Raw genomic sequence first — 17,327 nt, 5'->3', positions numbered from 1 at the left:
CTACAGAAAACAGCATTAAAATAAAAAGAGAACCAACAATATGGGAAAACATATTTGCCAATGATACCTCAGACAAGGGCCTGATCTCCAAAATATATAAAGAACCCACACGACTGCACTCCAGGAAGACAAACAACCCAATTAAAAAATGGGCAAAGGACTTGAACAAACACTTCTCCAAGGAAGACATACAGAGGGCCCAGAGACATATGAAAAGATGCTCAGCATCACTAGCCATCAGAGAGATGCAAATTAAAACCACAATGAGGAACCATCTCACACCAGTCAGAGTGGTCAACATAAACAAATCCACAAACAAATGTTGGAGAGGATGTGGAGAAAAGGGAACCCTAGTGCACTGTTGGTGGGAATGCAGACTGGTGAGGCCACTGTGGAAAACAGTATGGAATTTCCTCAGAAAACTAAAAATGGAACTGCCCTTTGACCCAGCAATTGCGCTGCTGTGATTATACCCTAAGAACCCTGAAACACCAATCCAAAAGAACCTGTGCACCCCAATGTTCATAACAGCACAATTTACAATAGCCAACTACTGCAAGCAACCTAAGTGCCCATCAGCAAATGAGTGGATCCAAAAACAATGGTACATTTACACAATGGAATTCTATGCAGCAGAGAGAAAGGAGCTTATACCCTTTGCAACAGCATGGATGGAACTGGAGAGCATTATGCTAAGTGAAATAAGCCAGGCAGTGAGGGACAAATACCATATGATCTCACCTTTAACTGGAACATAATCAACAAAAGAAAAAAGCAAACAAAATATAACCAGAGACATTGAAGGTAAGAACAATCTAACAATAGCCAGAGGGGAGTGAGGAGGAGACAGTGGGGAGAGGGGATTACAGGAACTACTATAAGGGACAAGTGGACAGAATGGGGGGGGGGGGGGATGGGGGAGGGAGGTGGGTTCAGCTGGGGTGGGGTGGAGAGATGGGGAAAAAAGGCAGACAACTGTAATTGAATAACAATAAAATTTTTTTTAAAATAAATGAAGTACACACAAAAAAAATTCTAAAATAGGTTCTAAAACAAAAATCTGAAGTCATTCCTTACATGGTAAAATGAGACCACTACTTATATTCCTCATAAGGTGAAGGGAAACTCAGCCTCCTATTTATCATTCTAAGCTATTCCAAAAGTTATAAATCTAGAATCAACCTACTATACGCCAACAACTATGTTACCAGGGAATGTGAAAAAGTGACAAAAATCAATCATTGTCCCTTCTATGTAAGGGAAGGAACCTAGTTTTCTTATACATCACTGAATCCCTTATTTGTAGCCCAAGGCTAGTGTTGAAGAAATGTTTATTAACTAAAAAAATACATAAACACTATAGAAGGATAGGGGAAAAAGCTGATTTTAACAAGGAGAATGGAAGTGTCAAAAAAGGACCTCCAGCCCTGGCCTGTGTGTCTCAGTAGACTTGAATGCCAGCCTACAAATCATTCCTGGTCAGGGCACATGGTGGGCTGCAGGCCAGGTCCCCAGCTGGGTGCATGTAAGAAGCAACCAATAGATGTTTCTTTCACTTGCTGATATTTTCCTCCTCACTTTCTCCCTCCTTTCCCCTCTCTCTGAGAATAAATAAATTCTTAAAAAATAAAAAAAGGACTTCCAGGTATAACATTTGAGTCTAGCCTTAAAGGATGTTAAATATTCTCCCAGAACTGGGGTGAAGGGATACAGGGAGGGCATTCCAACAATCAGCATGAACAAAGATAAGGAAGTATGAAAATAAATGGCATATTTGGTTCAGTACTCATATAAGGTAGGTAAGTCTCAGATTATAAAGACCTCCTGTTAGTCTAGTCATTCCACTGTTCATTCTACCAGTGTTTGAAGGCTATTATATTCTAAGTATTTTACTAGGTACTAACAACACGGAAGTAAAAAGACAGTTTCTTCCTTATGGGGCTTATAGTTTCATCCACGAATTCCTTTAAAACAAAGACACAGGATTCTCTATCTACAGATCTCTACCACATCAGCATTGTATTTACTAGAATAGAAAAGAAACTGCTATTTGTCTAACTGAAATTTGATATTTTAAAAGGATAAGCCAACATTAATAACTTAAGAAATATAAACATTCAGTACCTCTTTACAACTGGAGAAAAATACAATACTTTTCTTCTTCAGGTGGCTTCTCAAAAAGGAATACAGTACACTTATTTTTTGCTGCAGCTCACAAACTATGTAGTTCTGTTCCAAAGTGGCAGGGGTGCTTGTGGAAATAAGAGGAGGAAAAACATTAAAAATATGCCATGTTGGTAACTCTGAGATCCATACCAGAAGAAAAACACAAATGTTTACAGTTGCATGCCTCTCAAATACCTACCTACCCTTTTCTCTCTCTCTCTCTCTCTCTCTCTCTCTCTCTCTCTCTCTCTCTCTCTCTCTCTCTCTCCCCCCCCCCAACCCACCCCCTTTCCCTGCGAAAGAGAGCTTACCTTCTCTATTGTCCTTTAGGAAATTAATTCAACACATCACTAAAATACATTCAAAATCCCTTAGAGATTATCTATCAAAAATACACATACATACAGTGGTTGCCTCTGAAAAGGTAGGGTCAAGGATCAACTGAAGGGGCATGAGGGAACTTGCTAATAGTAATCTTCCACATCTTAACAGGGGATTGGGTTACATAGATACACATATTTATCAAAACTCAGCAAATGTACTAATTTGTTATTTCACTCTATGTAAAAATTACATCAAGACAGAAAATATCTGTACACACTGAATACCAGTTAGTGATATGTGCGCTGAAATACCCAGGTTAAGTGTACAGGTGGCTTCAATTTACCGTGAAATGCATCAAAAATGAGATAAGTAGATACACAGTTTAGACAGATTGGATAAATGGATAGTAAATGAATGCTACTACCATTAGGTGGCATGTAGGTAGTAGGTTAGGTGTGAGGTGTTCACTGTAAAATTCTTTCAATTGTGACAAATGTTTGAAATTTCTCACAATAAGATGTTGAAAAGATATACATACATTTACTCTTTGAACTAATAAGCCTACTTTTTGGATTCTATTCCAAAAAAAATATACTGATAAACATACAAAAAAATACAGCATTACTTATAAAGCAAAAAAATGAAAATCAACCCACATGTCCATCACTGGGGAACTTGAGGAATAAACTAGTATATATGTACACAATTAAGTATCATGCAGGTGTAAAAAAGGAATGAACAATCTATCCATATACTGCTGAAGTGACTTCTAGGATATATTGTTAAGAGCAGAATAGTACATAGAATTTGGTATTTGGTACCATTTATCTGGGCTGGGATACACAAAACATATACATATGCACACAAGCATCCTTGTGTGTCTGCTTATAGTTTAAAAAAGAGGGTGACAAACCAAAAACTAAAAATAGATTATCCATAGGGGAAAATACAGAACCGAATTAATTAAATTGGATTTGAAAAACAAATAAGCCTGAAGATGTATCAAGTTGGTAGCTTAATGACAAAGGCATTTCAAAGGAATTTGGATTATTACATTCTTACTGGGATATTTAAGGCAAAAAAGAAATACAAAGGAATCTTAAATGTTCTTAAGTAATCATGTTGTTAGCAACATTACTGGTATTATCCTGACATTTTAGATATACTGATAAATGGAACAAGTAAAATACATTAGGAATGAAGATGTTTGGCATAAGAAAAAAAATACATATATATGATGAGAGACTCAAAAAGACTGAATTTATAAAAAAATGTGTATTTATTTATTCTTACATGTTTAAACTTCAGTCACCTTCAAAGTATTCTTCATTTGATGCAATACACCTATTGAGACATTTTCTCCACTGCTCAAAACAGTTTTTGAACTCATCAATTTTGATGCCTTTTAGTATTTATGCCATTTTTTGTTTCAAACCTCTTCCACATCAGCAAAACATTTCCCTTTGAGGACTTTTTTCATCCAGGGGAAAAAAAAAAACCTCACTGAGGGAAAGATCAGGTGACTAGGGAGGGTGGGGCACGAGGACCATGCTATTTTTGGTCAAAAACTGCCAAACACTCAGTGTAGTGTGAGAAGGTGTGCTCATAAATCACCCATGGCAAAATGGCCAAATATGTTTAAAAAGCCTTTGGAAAAAACATCACTGAAGCCAAATGCAGCCTCTCACAATGCCAGGTGGTACACTGATACAGATGGATTCCTAGAACACTTACCTAGCAGGGGAAGCCTGTACTACAGGGGGCCTGCCTTCCTCCAGAAGATAATTCCAGTTTTTTGGGGGGAGTCCCCCCCTCGTAAAAATCAAAGAGGCTGAGTAAAAAAGGCTGTAATCTTAAATTTGATTTGTAAAGGAAAAAAAGTATTTTCACTTTAAAAAAAAAACTGTCCACTAAAAGCCCTGAACACAATGACCATCTCCCTAGCACCTAGACTATGGTCTCTCAACACAATATCCTGCCAGAGGAATTTCATACGGAATGCAAACCTAAGATGAACCTAGAACACCAGAAAACAGGGAAGCCAAAACTACTGGAATGTGTCTAAAGAATCCAGGTAGCAACTTAAAAAACTTCCCATTAACCAAGTTGGTGCAAGACAACTTGAATATCAAAAATACAGTAATTATTTCTACTGAAGGACAGAAAATATAGTATGTTTAAATGTAAGAGTTAATATCAGTAAATTATTTATCATAAAGTCATTAAGTTTGTTGAGTTCGTTTTAATTTTTTTAAAAACTGCTCACCTTTGGAAAAGTTAGGGAAGCAACTCTTTAGTCTAAATTCTGTTAAGAAAATGAAGCATATATTCTGGTATTCTAACCTTCTTGCAAGAACTGAACCTCAGATAAACAAGTACATAGTATAAGAAAAATTTTTGATATAAAAGTACTCCAATTAAAAAATAAGAGAAGCCACAATTTTGCAGATCCTAATAAAATAACGAGTTAGGGCTGATAAAATTATAAGGTTACAAAGCTATCATTCCTTTCAGAGGGGCTGTTTGTATCAGATTAACCCTTTGGCCTAGTGCAGGGGTATCAAACTCAGTTCACCGAGGGCCACATCAGCCTCTTGGTTGCCTTCAAAGGGCCGAATGTAATTTTAGGACTGTATAAATGTAACTACTCCTTAACAGTTAAGCAAGAGCTCAGCCCTGCCGCCAGGTAGAAACAAGGTGCTAGGCAGGATAAAACAAGGTGGAGGGCCGGATTCTGCCTGTGGGCCTTGTGTTTGCCACCTGTGGCCTAGAGCATTAACTACAAAAGCTGGATTAAAAATAAAACTAAAGGCAATTCCATTTTTAGTTTTTTGAGGAAATTCCATACTGTTTTCCACAGTGGCTGCACCAGTCTGCATTCCCACCAACAGTGCACTAGGGTTCCCTTTTGTCCACAACCTCGCAGGCATTTGTTATTTGTTGATTTGTTTCTGGTGACCATTCTGATCAGTGTGAGGTAGCATCGCACTGTGGTTTTAACTTGCATCTCTGACGGCCAGTGATGTTGAGCATCTTTTCATTTGTTTATGGACCCTCTGTATGTCCTCCTTGGAGAAGTGTCTATTTAGGTCCTTCTCCCATTTTTTAATTGGATTGTCTTCCTGGTGTGAGTTGGATGAGTTCTTTACATATTTTGGAGATCAAACCTATGTCCGCTGTATCACTGGCAACTATTTCTCCCATACGGTCGGTTCCCTTTTCATTTTGATGATGGGTTTCTTTAGCCGTGCAGAAGCTTTCTAATTTGATATAGCCCCATTTGTTTATTTTTTTTCCTTTATCTCCCTTGCCCTAGGAGATTTATCTACAAAAATATTGCTACATGGGATATCTGAAATATTCCCGCCTGTGTTTCCTTTAGGACTTTTAAGGTATAATGACTTATATTAGGTCTTTTATCCATTTTGAGTTTATTCTGGTGTATGGTGTAAGTTGGTGGTCTAGTTTCATTTTTTGCATGTGCCAGTCCAGTTCTACCAACACCATTTATTGAAGAGGCTATTTTTATTCCATTGTATGCTCCTGCCTTCTTTGTTGATCCAACAATTCCACTGCTGGGAATATACCCTAAGAATCCTGAAACACCAATTCAAAAGAACTTATGCATCCCAATGTTCAAAGCGGTGCTATTTACAATAGCCAGGTGCTGAAAACAGTCTATGTGCCCATTAGTAAAGAAGTGGATCAAAAATCTGTGATACATTTACACAATGGAATACTATGCAGATGAAGGAAAGGAGCACCTACCTTTTGCAACAGCCTGGATGGAACTGGAGAGTATTACGCTAAGTGAAATAAGTCAGTTGGTGAAAGACAAATACCATATGATCTCACCTATAAGAGGAACCTAATGAACAAAAATAAACTAACAAGCAAAACAGAACTAGAGGCATGGAAACATGGAACAGACTGACAGCAACCAAAGGTGGGGGAGGATAATGGTGGAAAGAAGGGGAAGGGACTAGTCAAAGAACATGTATGAATGATCCATGGACATGGACAACAGTGTGGGAACTGACTGTGGGAGTGGGGTAGACTGAGAGGTAGAGGGCAAAGGAGGAAAAATGGTATAACTGTAATAGAATAAAAATATATATATATATATATCCTAAGTAATAAATAAATAATAATTTTAAAAAGAAAACTGTAGGCAGCAGATAGTAACCAGGGCAGCTAGGAGGTGCTGAAGAGAAAATGCAAATGCCTTGGTACAAGCCCCATATTACTCTCCACTTACTTCTCCCTCAAAGCATCTGTTGATTTTCAAGATAGATGAGAGATAAAGGGGCAGCCTTTGGCCTAAATACATTTCAAGATCCTAGACAAGGAACCATGAAAAAATGAATCTGAAATTCTTCATACAATTCTCCCAAGAGTATGTCAACTCCTAAAACTCAGCACACACAAGACAAAATCAGTGAAAAACATGCAAAAAATAACAACGGGGAAGCTCAGAACTGAGCAGAGACCCTGGCTGTCTCACAGTGTCATTGAGTTCAGAGCCTGCCAAGGTGAAGGGCTCTGGTAAATTCCCCTTTTAGTTGAGACCCCCAGAAGGGCTAGGTCTCTGAGCCAGGGCTATACCCCAGGACTAAAGGTAAAACAGAAACAGAATATCCCCAGTCTAAAAGCCAGGCTAGCCCAGATCAAAGTTCTTACCACATTTTTTGCCACAAAGACTTCATTTCTGGTTCTGCTAAGAACTGAAGATAAGAAAATCTTAAAAACCACATACTACCTTCAAAGGAACAAGAGAACTGTCAGTTGCCTTTAACAAAAAAAAAAAAAAAGGAAGTTGGAATACAATAGAAAGATATCCTTGAACTGAATAGAGAAAAAAAAAATACCAAGATATCCTTCAAACATAAAAATAAAATAATTTTCAGAAAAGTCAAAACAGAATTTTCACTGATAAACCTGAACTATAAAAAATTCTTTGAGCACAATATATGAAATAAAACACACTAGAAAAGAATAAGTATTTGGATAAGTCTAAAAAACGGTGATGTTTCAAACAGTAATAATAATGGCTTATGGAGCTTAAAATTAGTGAAATTAAAATACTTCACCATGAAGGCACATTGAAAAGGAGTCAAGAGACTTAAATAATAGGCTAAGTTAAATAAGTAAATTCAATCCTCCAGTAAGCAAAGTCAATCCTCCAGATTAAATAAAAATAGAACCATATGCTCTTACAAAGACAAATCTAAAAATAAGGGCATACACAATGTAGAAAGTAAAGGAAAAGATTCACCAACCAAATACTAACCAAAAGAAAGTTGCTATAGGCAGATTAATATCAAACTAGAGTTAAAGGCAAAAGCTACTAGTAAAGGTAAAGAGGAACACTTGTAATGAATTATGACTCTAATTAACAGGAAATGAAATATTAAATTTGTATGCACCTACTAATATAAGCTCAAAACATCCATCTCAAATTAAAATGTTTCATAATTCACCACAGAATCAAACATATTCCCTGTAAAACACAGCAAATCAACTGCAGTCCAAAGACAACTATTTTCTTTAAAAAGATGTGGAAAACCATCTTGTCACATACAGAATACATATATAAAGAAAACACACTAGTATACTTTCTTAGTATATTCTGATATACAACTTCAGAAAGATCTACAGTTTAACTTAGTTTTATGATCCTTCACAATTTGAGAGTAAATACTCTATGCCTTAAAATTTTCCTGACTCTATTCCCGACTATAATTTCTCATGGTATATTAACCAAATTGCTAAGTTGCTAAAGGGGAAAATTCAATGATGACATTAGATAAAAATTCATAACAGCATCTGCTTTTTGTAGAATTTCTGGAAATTCTGAGATTACAGAGCACTATAGTCATTATCATATAACCAACAATTTTAATAAATTAGGTCATTTAAAGATCTGCACTCCAAAATGTTTTCTGAAAGCCAAACTTTTTACAAATGATGGATGGAACAGCATTTTGAAAATCATTTATGAAATAATCTTTGGATTTAGTTTTTTCGGAAACTACAGATAATAACCACCTATTATCTACAGAAATTGGGAACGGGGATAATATGTATAATTAACCTGATATAAATTACAAAAGATTTTAGAGGCCATTAATGATTGATAAATTAGTGCATGGTAAAGACACTAATGTGTTCTGAAAATAGGCAGACAGCAAATAGCAAAGAGAGCGAAGAAGAAAATCAAAATACCTAGTCTTTAGATTTTCAAATTAATTGTACCAAGAATTTCAACAGTTATCTCAATACAATTTTACAGAGACCAATGTGTACTCAATAGTAAACCAAGGAGGAAACTATACCTCAAGTATCTCTTGCTATGTCATTCCTGAGTTCTTGATAACCAGAGCTACCAGTACTCAGATTCTCCTAAGTTTATCCATTAGGATCACCTGGAAGCGAAAAACTTTGCCTCTTAGGCTTTTTCTAACCCTAGACTACTATGAGCTAGGTCAAGGTCATGGTGGCACTGAATGTCCATTTCCCCTCTGTTTAAAGATTTTCCAAGAGGATAACCCAATTCATGTTCCTAATATATTCCTTTTTAGACTAACATTCCATAGCAATAAATGAAAAGTTAAGATAGAGATAATGGTAGAGACAATGTGGGCTTCAATGTACATGTCTGTCAAAGGTCTTCATCGTGGCAATGTGACAGGTGACAGCAAATGTGACCCACCAATGGAAGCAGCTGGCTTCACAGCTCAGGTGATTATTCTCAACCATCCAGGCCAAGTCAGTGCTGGATATGCACCTGTGCTGGATGGTCACACAGCTCATATTGCTTGCAGATCTGCTGAGCTGAAGAAGACTGATCATTGATCTGGGAAAAAGCTGGAAGATGGCCCAAAGTTTTTGAAATCTGGTGAGGCTGCCATCGTCCATATGGTTCCTGGCAAGCCCATGTGTGTCTCTTCACTATCCTCCTCTGGGCCACTTTGCTGTTGGTGACGTGAGACAGACAGTTGCTGTTGGTGGCATCAAAGCAATGGACAAGAAGGCATCTGGAGCTGGCAAAGTCACCAAGTCTGCCCAGAAAGCTCAGAAGGCTAAATGAGTATTAGACCCAACACCTGCCACCCCAGTCTTAATCAGTGGTGGAAGAAAAGTCTTAGAACTGTTCGTCTCAATTGGCCACTTAAGTTTAATACTAAAGGACTGGTTAATGATTACAATCTATCATATCATAAAACCTTCAGAAGGAAAGGAGAATCTTTTGTGGACCATTTGGTTTTTTTGTGTGTGGAAGTTTTTAAGTTATTAGTTTTTAAAATCAGTACTTTTTTTCAGTATTTTTTAGTGATTATGCTATTACAGTTTTCCCAATTTTCCCCCTTTACCCCCCTTTGCCCTGCCCCCCAACCCTCCAGCATTCCCCCCCACTTAGTTCAAGACAGGAGATTGTACATATAAGTTCTTTGAGTCCCCCGTTTCCTATGCCTTTTTTTCTCTCTCCCCATCTAGTTTATGCCTAGTAATTATGCTTCTTCTTCCCTGTACCTTTTCTCCTGTTTTCGTCCCCTTCCCCTCCCCACTGAAATCCCTCCATATGATGTCCATTTCTCTGATTCTGTTCCTGTTTTAGTTGTTCTCCTACTTTGTTTTCGTTGTTTTTTTTAATTTTTATTGTTATTCAATTACAGTTGTATGCCTGCTTTTCTTTTCTTTTAGGTTCAATTGTTGATAGTTGTGAGTTTGTCATTTTGCTGTTCACATTTTTGTTCTTTTTCTTAGATAAGTCCCCTTTAGCCTTTCATATAATAAGGGCTTGGTGATAATGAACTCCTTTAACTTGACCTTATCTGGGAAGCATTTTATCTGCCCTTCCATTCTAAATGAAAGCTTTGCTGCAGAGTCATCTTGGATGTAGGTCCTTGCCTTTCATGACTCTCAATACTTCCTTCCAGCCCCTCCTTGCCTGTAAGGTTTCTTTTGACAGATCAGCTGATAGTCTTATGGGAACTCCTTTGTAGGTAACTGTGTCCTTTTCTCTTGCTGTTTTTAAGATTCTCTCTTTATCTTTAATCTTGGGTAACTTAATGATGATGTGCTTTGGTGTGTTCCTCTCCGGGTTCAACTTCTTTGGGACTCTCTGGGATTCCTGCACTTCCTGAAAGTCTATTTCCTTCACCAGATTGGGGAAGTTTTCCTTCATTGTTTGTTCAAATAAGTTTTCAATTTCTTGCTGTTGTTCTTCTCCTTCTGGCACCCCTATAATTCAGATATTGGAACATTTTAGGTTGTCCCAGAGGTTCCTAAGTCTCTCTTCACTTTTTTGAATTCTTGTTTCTTCATTCTGTTCCAGTTGGATGTTTATTTTTTCCTTTTGTTCCAAATTGTTGCTTTGAGTCCTGGTTTCCTTCCTGTCACTGTTGGTTCCCTGAATATTTTGCTTTATTTCATTTTGGGTATCTTTCATTTGTTTTTTTCATTTTTCGACCAAGCTCAATCAGATCTGTGAGCATTTTACTAGGGCCTTAAATTCTCCATCAAATAGGTTGGCTATCTCCTCATCACTTAGTTCTCTTTCTGAGGTTTTGCACTTTCTTTCATTTGGGCCACATTTCTTTGTCTTGGCGTACCTGATAAGTTGTAAGGGGGCGGGGCCTTAGGTTTTCACTCAAGCTGCCCTGGGACTGTCTATGGAGGAGGGGCTAGAGAGGTAACAGTGCAGCTCGCCTGCTCCGCTCTAGGGCAGTTTCCATCGAACTCTCCTGTGAGACTGGAAGTTTCTCCCACTGTGGTAGTCCACAGTGAGCTCTGAGATTCAATTTCGTCTTCAGCCAGCACCCCAACCCACCTGGTAGAATGCCTCACCTCAGTTTTTCTGAGCTGGCCTGGCCTGCAAGGTCCACCGCTTTACTGATCTGGTTGTTCTGGTTGATTTTTTCTTTAAATCCTTGGTTGTCGGAGTGCCATGCAGTTTGATTTTCTGGCGCTTCTGGTTGTTTATTGATTTTAGATTGGTTGTTATCCTCCTTTTGGTTGTGTGAGGAAGAGTAGGGTTTCTACCTACGCCTGCATCTTGGCCAGAACTCCAGATATCAAAATCAGTACTTTTCAATGGAAATAACTTGACCAAAATCTGTCACAGAAGTTTGAGACCCATTAAAACAAAGTTTAATTGAGAAACCTATGCGTTCTTCAATCAACAGTGTAACCTTCTTTCATAATACTTAGATTAAAAGACTTAAGAGTAGCCCATAACCTATTTCTGGTGTTATATTTGCTAATAACTGAGAATTGGATAATTCTGTTAGAGTTTTCATTTTTTTCCGTGTGGGAGCTTTTCTTTTTCACTTTAGCCTAAGAGGAGGAATCTGTTTACATAGTAAAAGCTACAGGAGAGACTCTGTTGCAACACTAAATAGGTTAGGACAGATAAAGGAACTGTTTATGTGTAAGCCAATTTAAAAAAGGCCAAATTCTGGTATATTAAAGTCCAAGTGTTTCATACAAAAATTTTGTACTTAACATCAATATTGAGTAAATGTTATGTTATGATTTATTGATTTGTTATGTAAATACTTATTTGTTATGTCAAATGCTAGTTTCCATTTGTACTGAAATGTGAATTCACGTTTACAAATGATAAGATAGTTTAAAGAACTTAAAATGAGGCTTAAACAGTACTGAGCACTGTCTTGCTACAGTTAATTGTAACTAGATTCTAGGAAAAATAAATGATACTGGAAGTTGGAAAAAAAAAAAGAAAACCATATTTCCCTAAACCCATTTACACATATCATTCACACATTTGCTCTCCCTCTTTTATACTTTTTACTGTCACATAAACACATACCTTACTTTCCAGTTTTTAGTGAAACCAAGATGAAACAATAGTTGCTGGGACATTTGAAACAGAAAGGTACTTTGCTAAATATTAATGCATTTTTTTAAAAATGTGTTCCATAGCACATTAGTCCTGTATATACAATACAGCTATAAAAAAATGACTCCAGACCTAAATAATTTTGGTAAATGTAGGAAGCTATATTCATCTCCCACTGCTTTGAAGAGTCACAATGTCTATAAAAATACTAAAGGTTCTGAGAAGTCTTGAAGAACACTGTTTTACTTTAAATCAATATTTGCTATTTTTCTATAGAGGAATGCATTCCCCTGTACCATCCATTTTATGGAGGACTGTTGGTGAATAAATACCTATTAATATCTTATGAAAAAAATGTTTGCTCCCCAGACTACATTTTGGAAAATCTTCATTAGCATGTTCTCACATTTAAATAGAGAATTTAAATTAAGTTTATTAATATATTTACTATGCTTTGCCTATCTAATTACACACAAAATCGTATTTTCTTTCATAGGAAACTGGTATTAATTTGAAATGCCAAATTCTTAAACTAAAAAGAAAGAACATTGGTTCTAATTGTATCAAATATGGTTTCAAATAGTACATACCTGTATTTTGCTTTTTCATGAACCCAGACATACTCAGGGTTTTTCAAACTCAAGCGTGCAAGGTCCTTTACAGACTTGGTTTGTGTTGCCGAGAAAAGCAAAGTCTGACGTTTCTTGGGAAGATTTTCAATAATAGCATTCATAGTATCAGCAAAGCCCATATCCAAGATTCTATCTGCTTCATCAAGAACTAAAATGGAAAAAGGCAAGTTGAATTACATTTAAAATAGACATTAGGCGAAATGCAATGTGGTACCCTGGATTGAATCCCAGAACAGAAAAAGAACATTAATGGAAAAACTGGTAAAATCCAACTAAAGTCTGCAATTTATATAATGTACATCTCTTACTTTTCACAAAGGTCCCACAGTTATATAAAGATACACTAGAGGAAATTGGGGGAAGGGTATAGAGTGACTCTGTATGATCACTGCAACTTTTCTATAAATGACTTTTCTAGAATGATTCCAAAATAAAAGCTGATTTAAAGAATACACATTAGGTATATCGGTGGTACCTTAAAAGAAAAAAAGAATCTTAGCAGTGTCACATAGTGAAGTATCTAATTTCATATATGAGTCTTCCAAACAATTTTGATTTTTTAAAAAAATCTACCTGTCCTCTCTGGGTTTAGAACCCAAATGCCAAAAAATTGTTTCAAGTTATTTCTCAAGTTGTTTTTCGTCAAAATATTTATTGAATAAAACATTTCCATCATTAAAACTTATGAGGGCTCTCTCTTGAGTTTTTTCCATTAGAAATTCATTAGACTCACCTAACATTTGGAGATTAGTAGCATGAAAACATATTGTTTCATCCATGTGTTGAAGAAGCCGACCCGGTGTGCAAACCAGTATATTTATGTTATTGATCCTCTCAGCTTCATGTTTCAGATCCTGAAAACAGTTGTTTCTTTTGATTACACAGACACATCACTGAGCAGCCCGTGTCGCAAAACTATAAAAGCCATCTGCATATGGCATTTTATCATAGCAATGTAAGGTACTCTAGAAGTATATGTAACTTTTATTTTTACAGCACATCCAAACTTCTGGGCCAAATATAAGTTCTTAGTGAAAACCTAAAGAGCCCCGAATTCCTCTAGATTCTTAATCATATGCAGGATTTTGAGGCCATGAAAAATATGAATGTTACAAGTCTTAATCTCCTCTTAGAACTGCAACAACCAACTTACTGACACCACTCACTGCACTTTGCAGACTGGGAGACTCTAGCAGAGACAAACATTCCAGGTATAACAGAAGGTAGAGCAGAAGTTGAGCCGCTGGTTTTACCATGACCTAAAATAAAAATTCCTCAAAACTATATATTCCTGCCCTGGCTGGTGTGGCTCAGTGGACTGAGTGCCAACCTGTGAACCAAAGGGTCACCGGTTCGATCCTCAGTCAGGGCACATGCCTGGGTTGCGGGCCAGGTCCCCAGTTGGGGCATGCAAAACACAACCACACATTGATGTTTCTCTCCCTCTTTTTCTCCCTCCCTTCCCCTCTCTCTAGAAACAAATAAAATAAAATCTTTAAAAAAATTTTTTTTCTTCCTTTCTTCTGCTGCTGACTCAGCAATGTTCTGAATTATTCAACTTCTCAGATACCGCATTTTGCCATGTATACTGCACTCCTGTGTATAATTCGCACCCACATTTTTTGTCCAAACTTTCAGGGAAAAAATCTTGCATTCTAATTCTTTAATTCATTTTTTATTTATTTATATTTAGAAACAAAACCAATTATCGTATTCCAGGGTATTATTTTGCATACAGATATCGTTACTGCTTTCTAGAGTTATACTTTTAACGCATAAGCATAAATAAAAGAATTACAAACATTTATGTAGCTATACAATTAGTATTACCCATGTATAATCCACATCCTTATTTTTCCCCTCAAAAATTTGGGCAAAAAAGTGCACATTATACACAGCAAAATACAGTGCCTTATTAAAAGGAATTAGTCTACATACTGAAATGGTAACTTTCCCCACATACACTAACAAACAGATTTATAGGATGGTTAAAGTAAATGAGTCTCAGAGCTTGATCAATTCAGATACCCTGACTACACGGACTTTCTAGACCTACAAAACTGACAACCAGACTCTCAATGACAATGACTACATCTGGATGCTACTACCCCTATCTAGGGGGCCAGCCTATCTATTAAGATGAATCTCCCACTTCTTCCAGTCAACTGCCACAGTGCTCCAACATAAGGTATAGAACAAAAGAAATAAGGACAAGGACAAAAGGACAAACCTTCCCACCAATGATGAGACCAGCAGAAAAGTCATGATTCTTTCCTACTTTTCGGAGAACCTCAAAGGTCTGATATGCTAGCTCCCTTGTAGGTGATATAATCAGAACCCCCAGCCCATCTGCTGAGGTCCATTGCAGACGATATAAGGCTTCCAGCACCTGAAAAAAAAATTCATGTTCAGCAAGTCCTTAAAGAAGACAACCTTTTGATTCCTGAATCAACCTTGCCCTTCCAAATCAAAGGCACCTTCCAAAGAGAAGGCATACCACACACAAGTATTATCCAATCAGAAAGAAGAAATTGCTTACTTTGTTTTTCCTTCTACCCACCAGAAGCGTCCTCCACCAAGTCATAAAAGGAAGAGAAAAGAAGCCCCACAGCAGCTCGGCTGCTGTCAGAGCCATGCCATGAGTGAAAAGTATGTGCAGCCCACAAACCGTTAGAACAGATTTCAGAAAAATAAGTGTCACCATTTTCTGAGCAGAAACCACATTAAAATAAACTCACATCTTTGCAGCTACTATAGTTATAGAGTGACAATTTTCCAGTTGTAGAGTGACATCATTATAAAAATTAGGATTTAAGAGAAAAATGGTTTGGCAATACTAGGAACAAAAACTTAAATGTGATTATTTCTGAGCCAATTATTTTGTAGGAACTAAATTATGAAACTAACTGCATAACAAATATAAATGAATTCCTAACAGGCTCTATTGTTTTAGTACTCTAAAGGACAGGTATCAATGTCCCATAAAATTCTCAAGGAGTGACCCAATATTCTCAAAGTGAGCATATTTCAATTTTATCCTAAAGAAATGGCAAATATAAATGTAATTGGTAGGTTTGTGAGGAGCACAGAAACAGTATCCCTTGCCAGTCTTACAGCAGAGCAGAACCATTCTAACCACCACCCTGGAACAGCCCACATCTTCAGAATGTAATGGCTTGTCAAGGCACAATAATTCATTTAATAAGTTATTGACTGCTCACATGTACAAGGTGCTATGTAAGGACCTGGGTGAAGAAGAACACACCTGTCTGATAAAGCTTGCGTTCTAGCCAGGGAAGTTGAAAATGGAATAACTCTTGACATAATTGAGTATTTCTATCTAGGCACAAAATGTTTTAAAATCACATAATAGAGAATCTGATCCCATATGAATAAACTACTCACTGGAACAAGGAAAGCCAAAGTCTTGCCAGATCCAGTTTTGGCAGCTCCAAGAACATCTTTACCTTGCAAAGCCAACCCAATGGTCTGCTTCTGTATCTCGGTTACCAGACGGTACTGGGCTTCTTGCAAACCTGCAAGTGTGAAGAGAAGGAGAATGACACTTTAGAAAAATTCCTGTAGAATTATGGGCTGAACTGTGCACCACCCCCTTATATGTTGAGGCCCTTACTCCCCCCACCCCAGTACTTTAGAATGTGACTGTATTCAAAGACAGTGCCTTTAAGAGGTGATTGAGGCCCTCAATAGGTAGATCAGTTGGTTAGAGAGTGTCACCCTAACACACCAAGGTTTCAAGTTCAATGCCTGGTCAGGGCACACACAAGAATCAACCAATGAATGCATAAGTAAATGGAACAACAAATCGATGTTTCTCTCCCCCCTCCTTCCTCTCTCTCTAAAATCAATCAGTAAAATAATAATAATAATAATTAAAGAAAAGGTGATTGAGTCAAAAATAGCCCATTTGGGTGGACCCTAATCCAATCTGACTGGTGTCCTTATAAGAACAACAAATGTGGACAGAGACACTAGGGATGCGACTGCACAAAGGGCCACCCCCATGAAGAGGCAGCAAGAGGGAAGCCATCTGTAAGCCAGGAGGAGGGCTTCTGTACACCACTAGGACCCTCGGAAGAAAGCAATCCTGTCAGCATCCTGATCTTTGGACTTCCAGCCTCCAAAACAGAGAAAAAAATATCTTTGTTTAAGCCATCCAGTCTGTGGTATTTTGTTCCAGTAGCACCAGCAAACCAATAAAAAAGGTGTCACATTTTTTGTTTGTTCTCTAGCTTATTTTAACATCCTTAGGTTTCATTTTAATTATACAGAAGCCCTAGTCTCTTGTTTTTTCACTACTGTTCATTAACTACTCCAGA

At 37.2% G+C, this 17,327-nt stretch overlaps 1 protein-coding gene across 1 annotated transcript in view; it reads right to left on the bottom strand.

The window, feature by feature from the left end:
* DDX10 (DEAD-box helicase 10) overlaps window positions 1–17,327 on the bottom strand; it is a 287,784-nt gene that overhangs the window by 254,827 nt on the left and 15,630 nt on the right. Inside the window, exons 3-7 of the mRNA XM_024570953.3 lie at window positions 16,393–16,523; window positions 15,218–15,376; window positions 13,721–13,841; window positions 12,946–13,135; window positions 2,125–2,251 (exon numbers count right to left, since the gene is read on the bottom strand). Of these exons, the coding sequence (XP_024426721.2) occupies window positions 2,125–2,251; window positions 12,946–13,135; window positions 13,721–13,841; window positions 15,218–15,376; window positions 16,393–16,523 (728 nt within the window). The remainder of the gene's footprint in view (window positions 1–2,124; window positions 2,252–12,945; window positions 13,136–13,720; window positions 13,842–15,217; window positions 15,377–16,392; window positions 16,524–17,327) is intronic.

Source organism: Desmodus rotundus, chromosome 5, assembly GCF_022682495.2.
Source record: "Desmodus rotundus isolate HL8 chromosome 5, HLdesRot8A.1, whole genome shotgun sequence".
NCBI lineage: Eukaryota > Metazoa > Chordata > Mammalia > Chiroptera > Phyllostomidae > Desmodus > Desmodus rotundus.
This window is presented reverse-complemented; position numbering and strand designations above follow the sequence as displayed.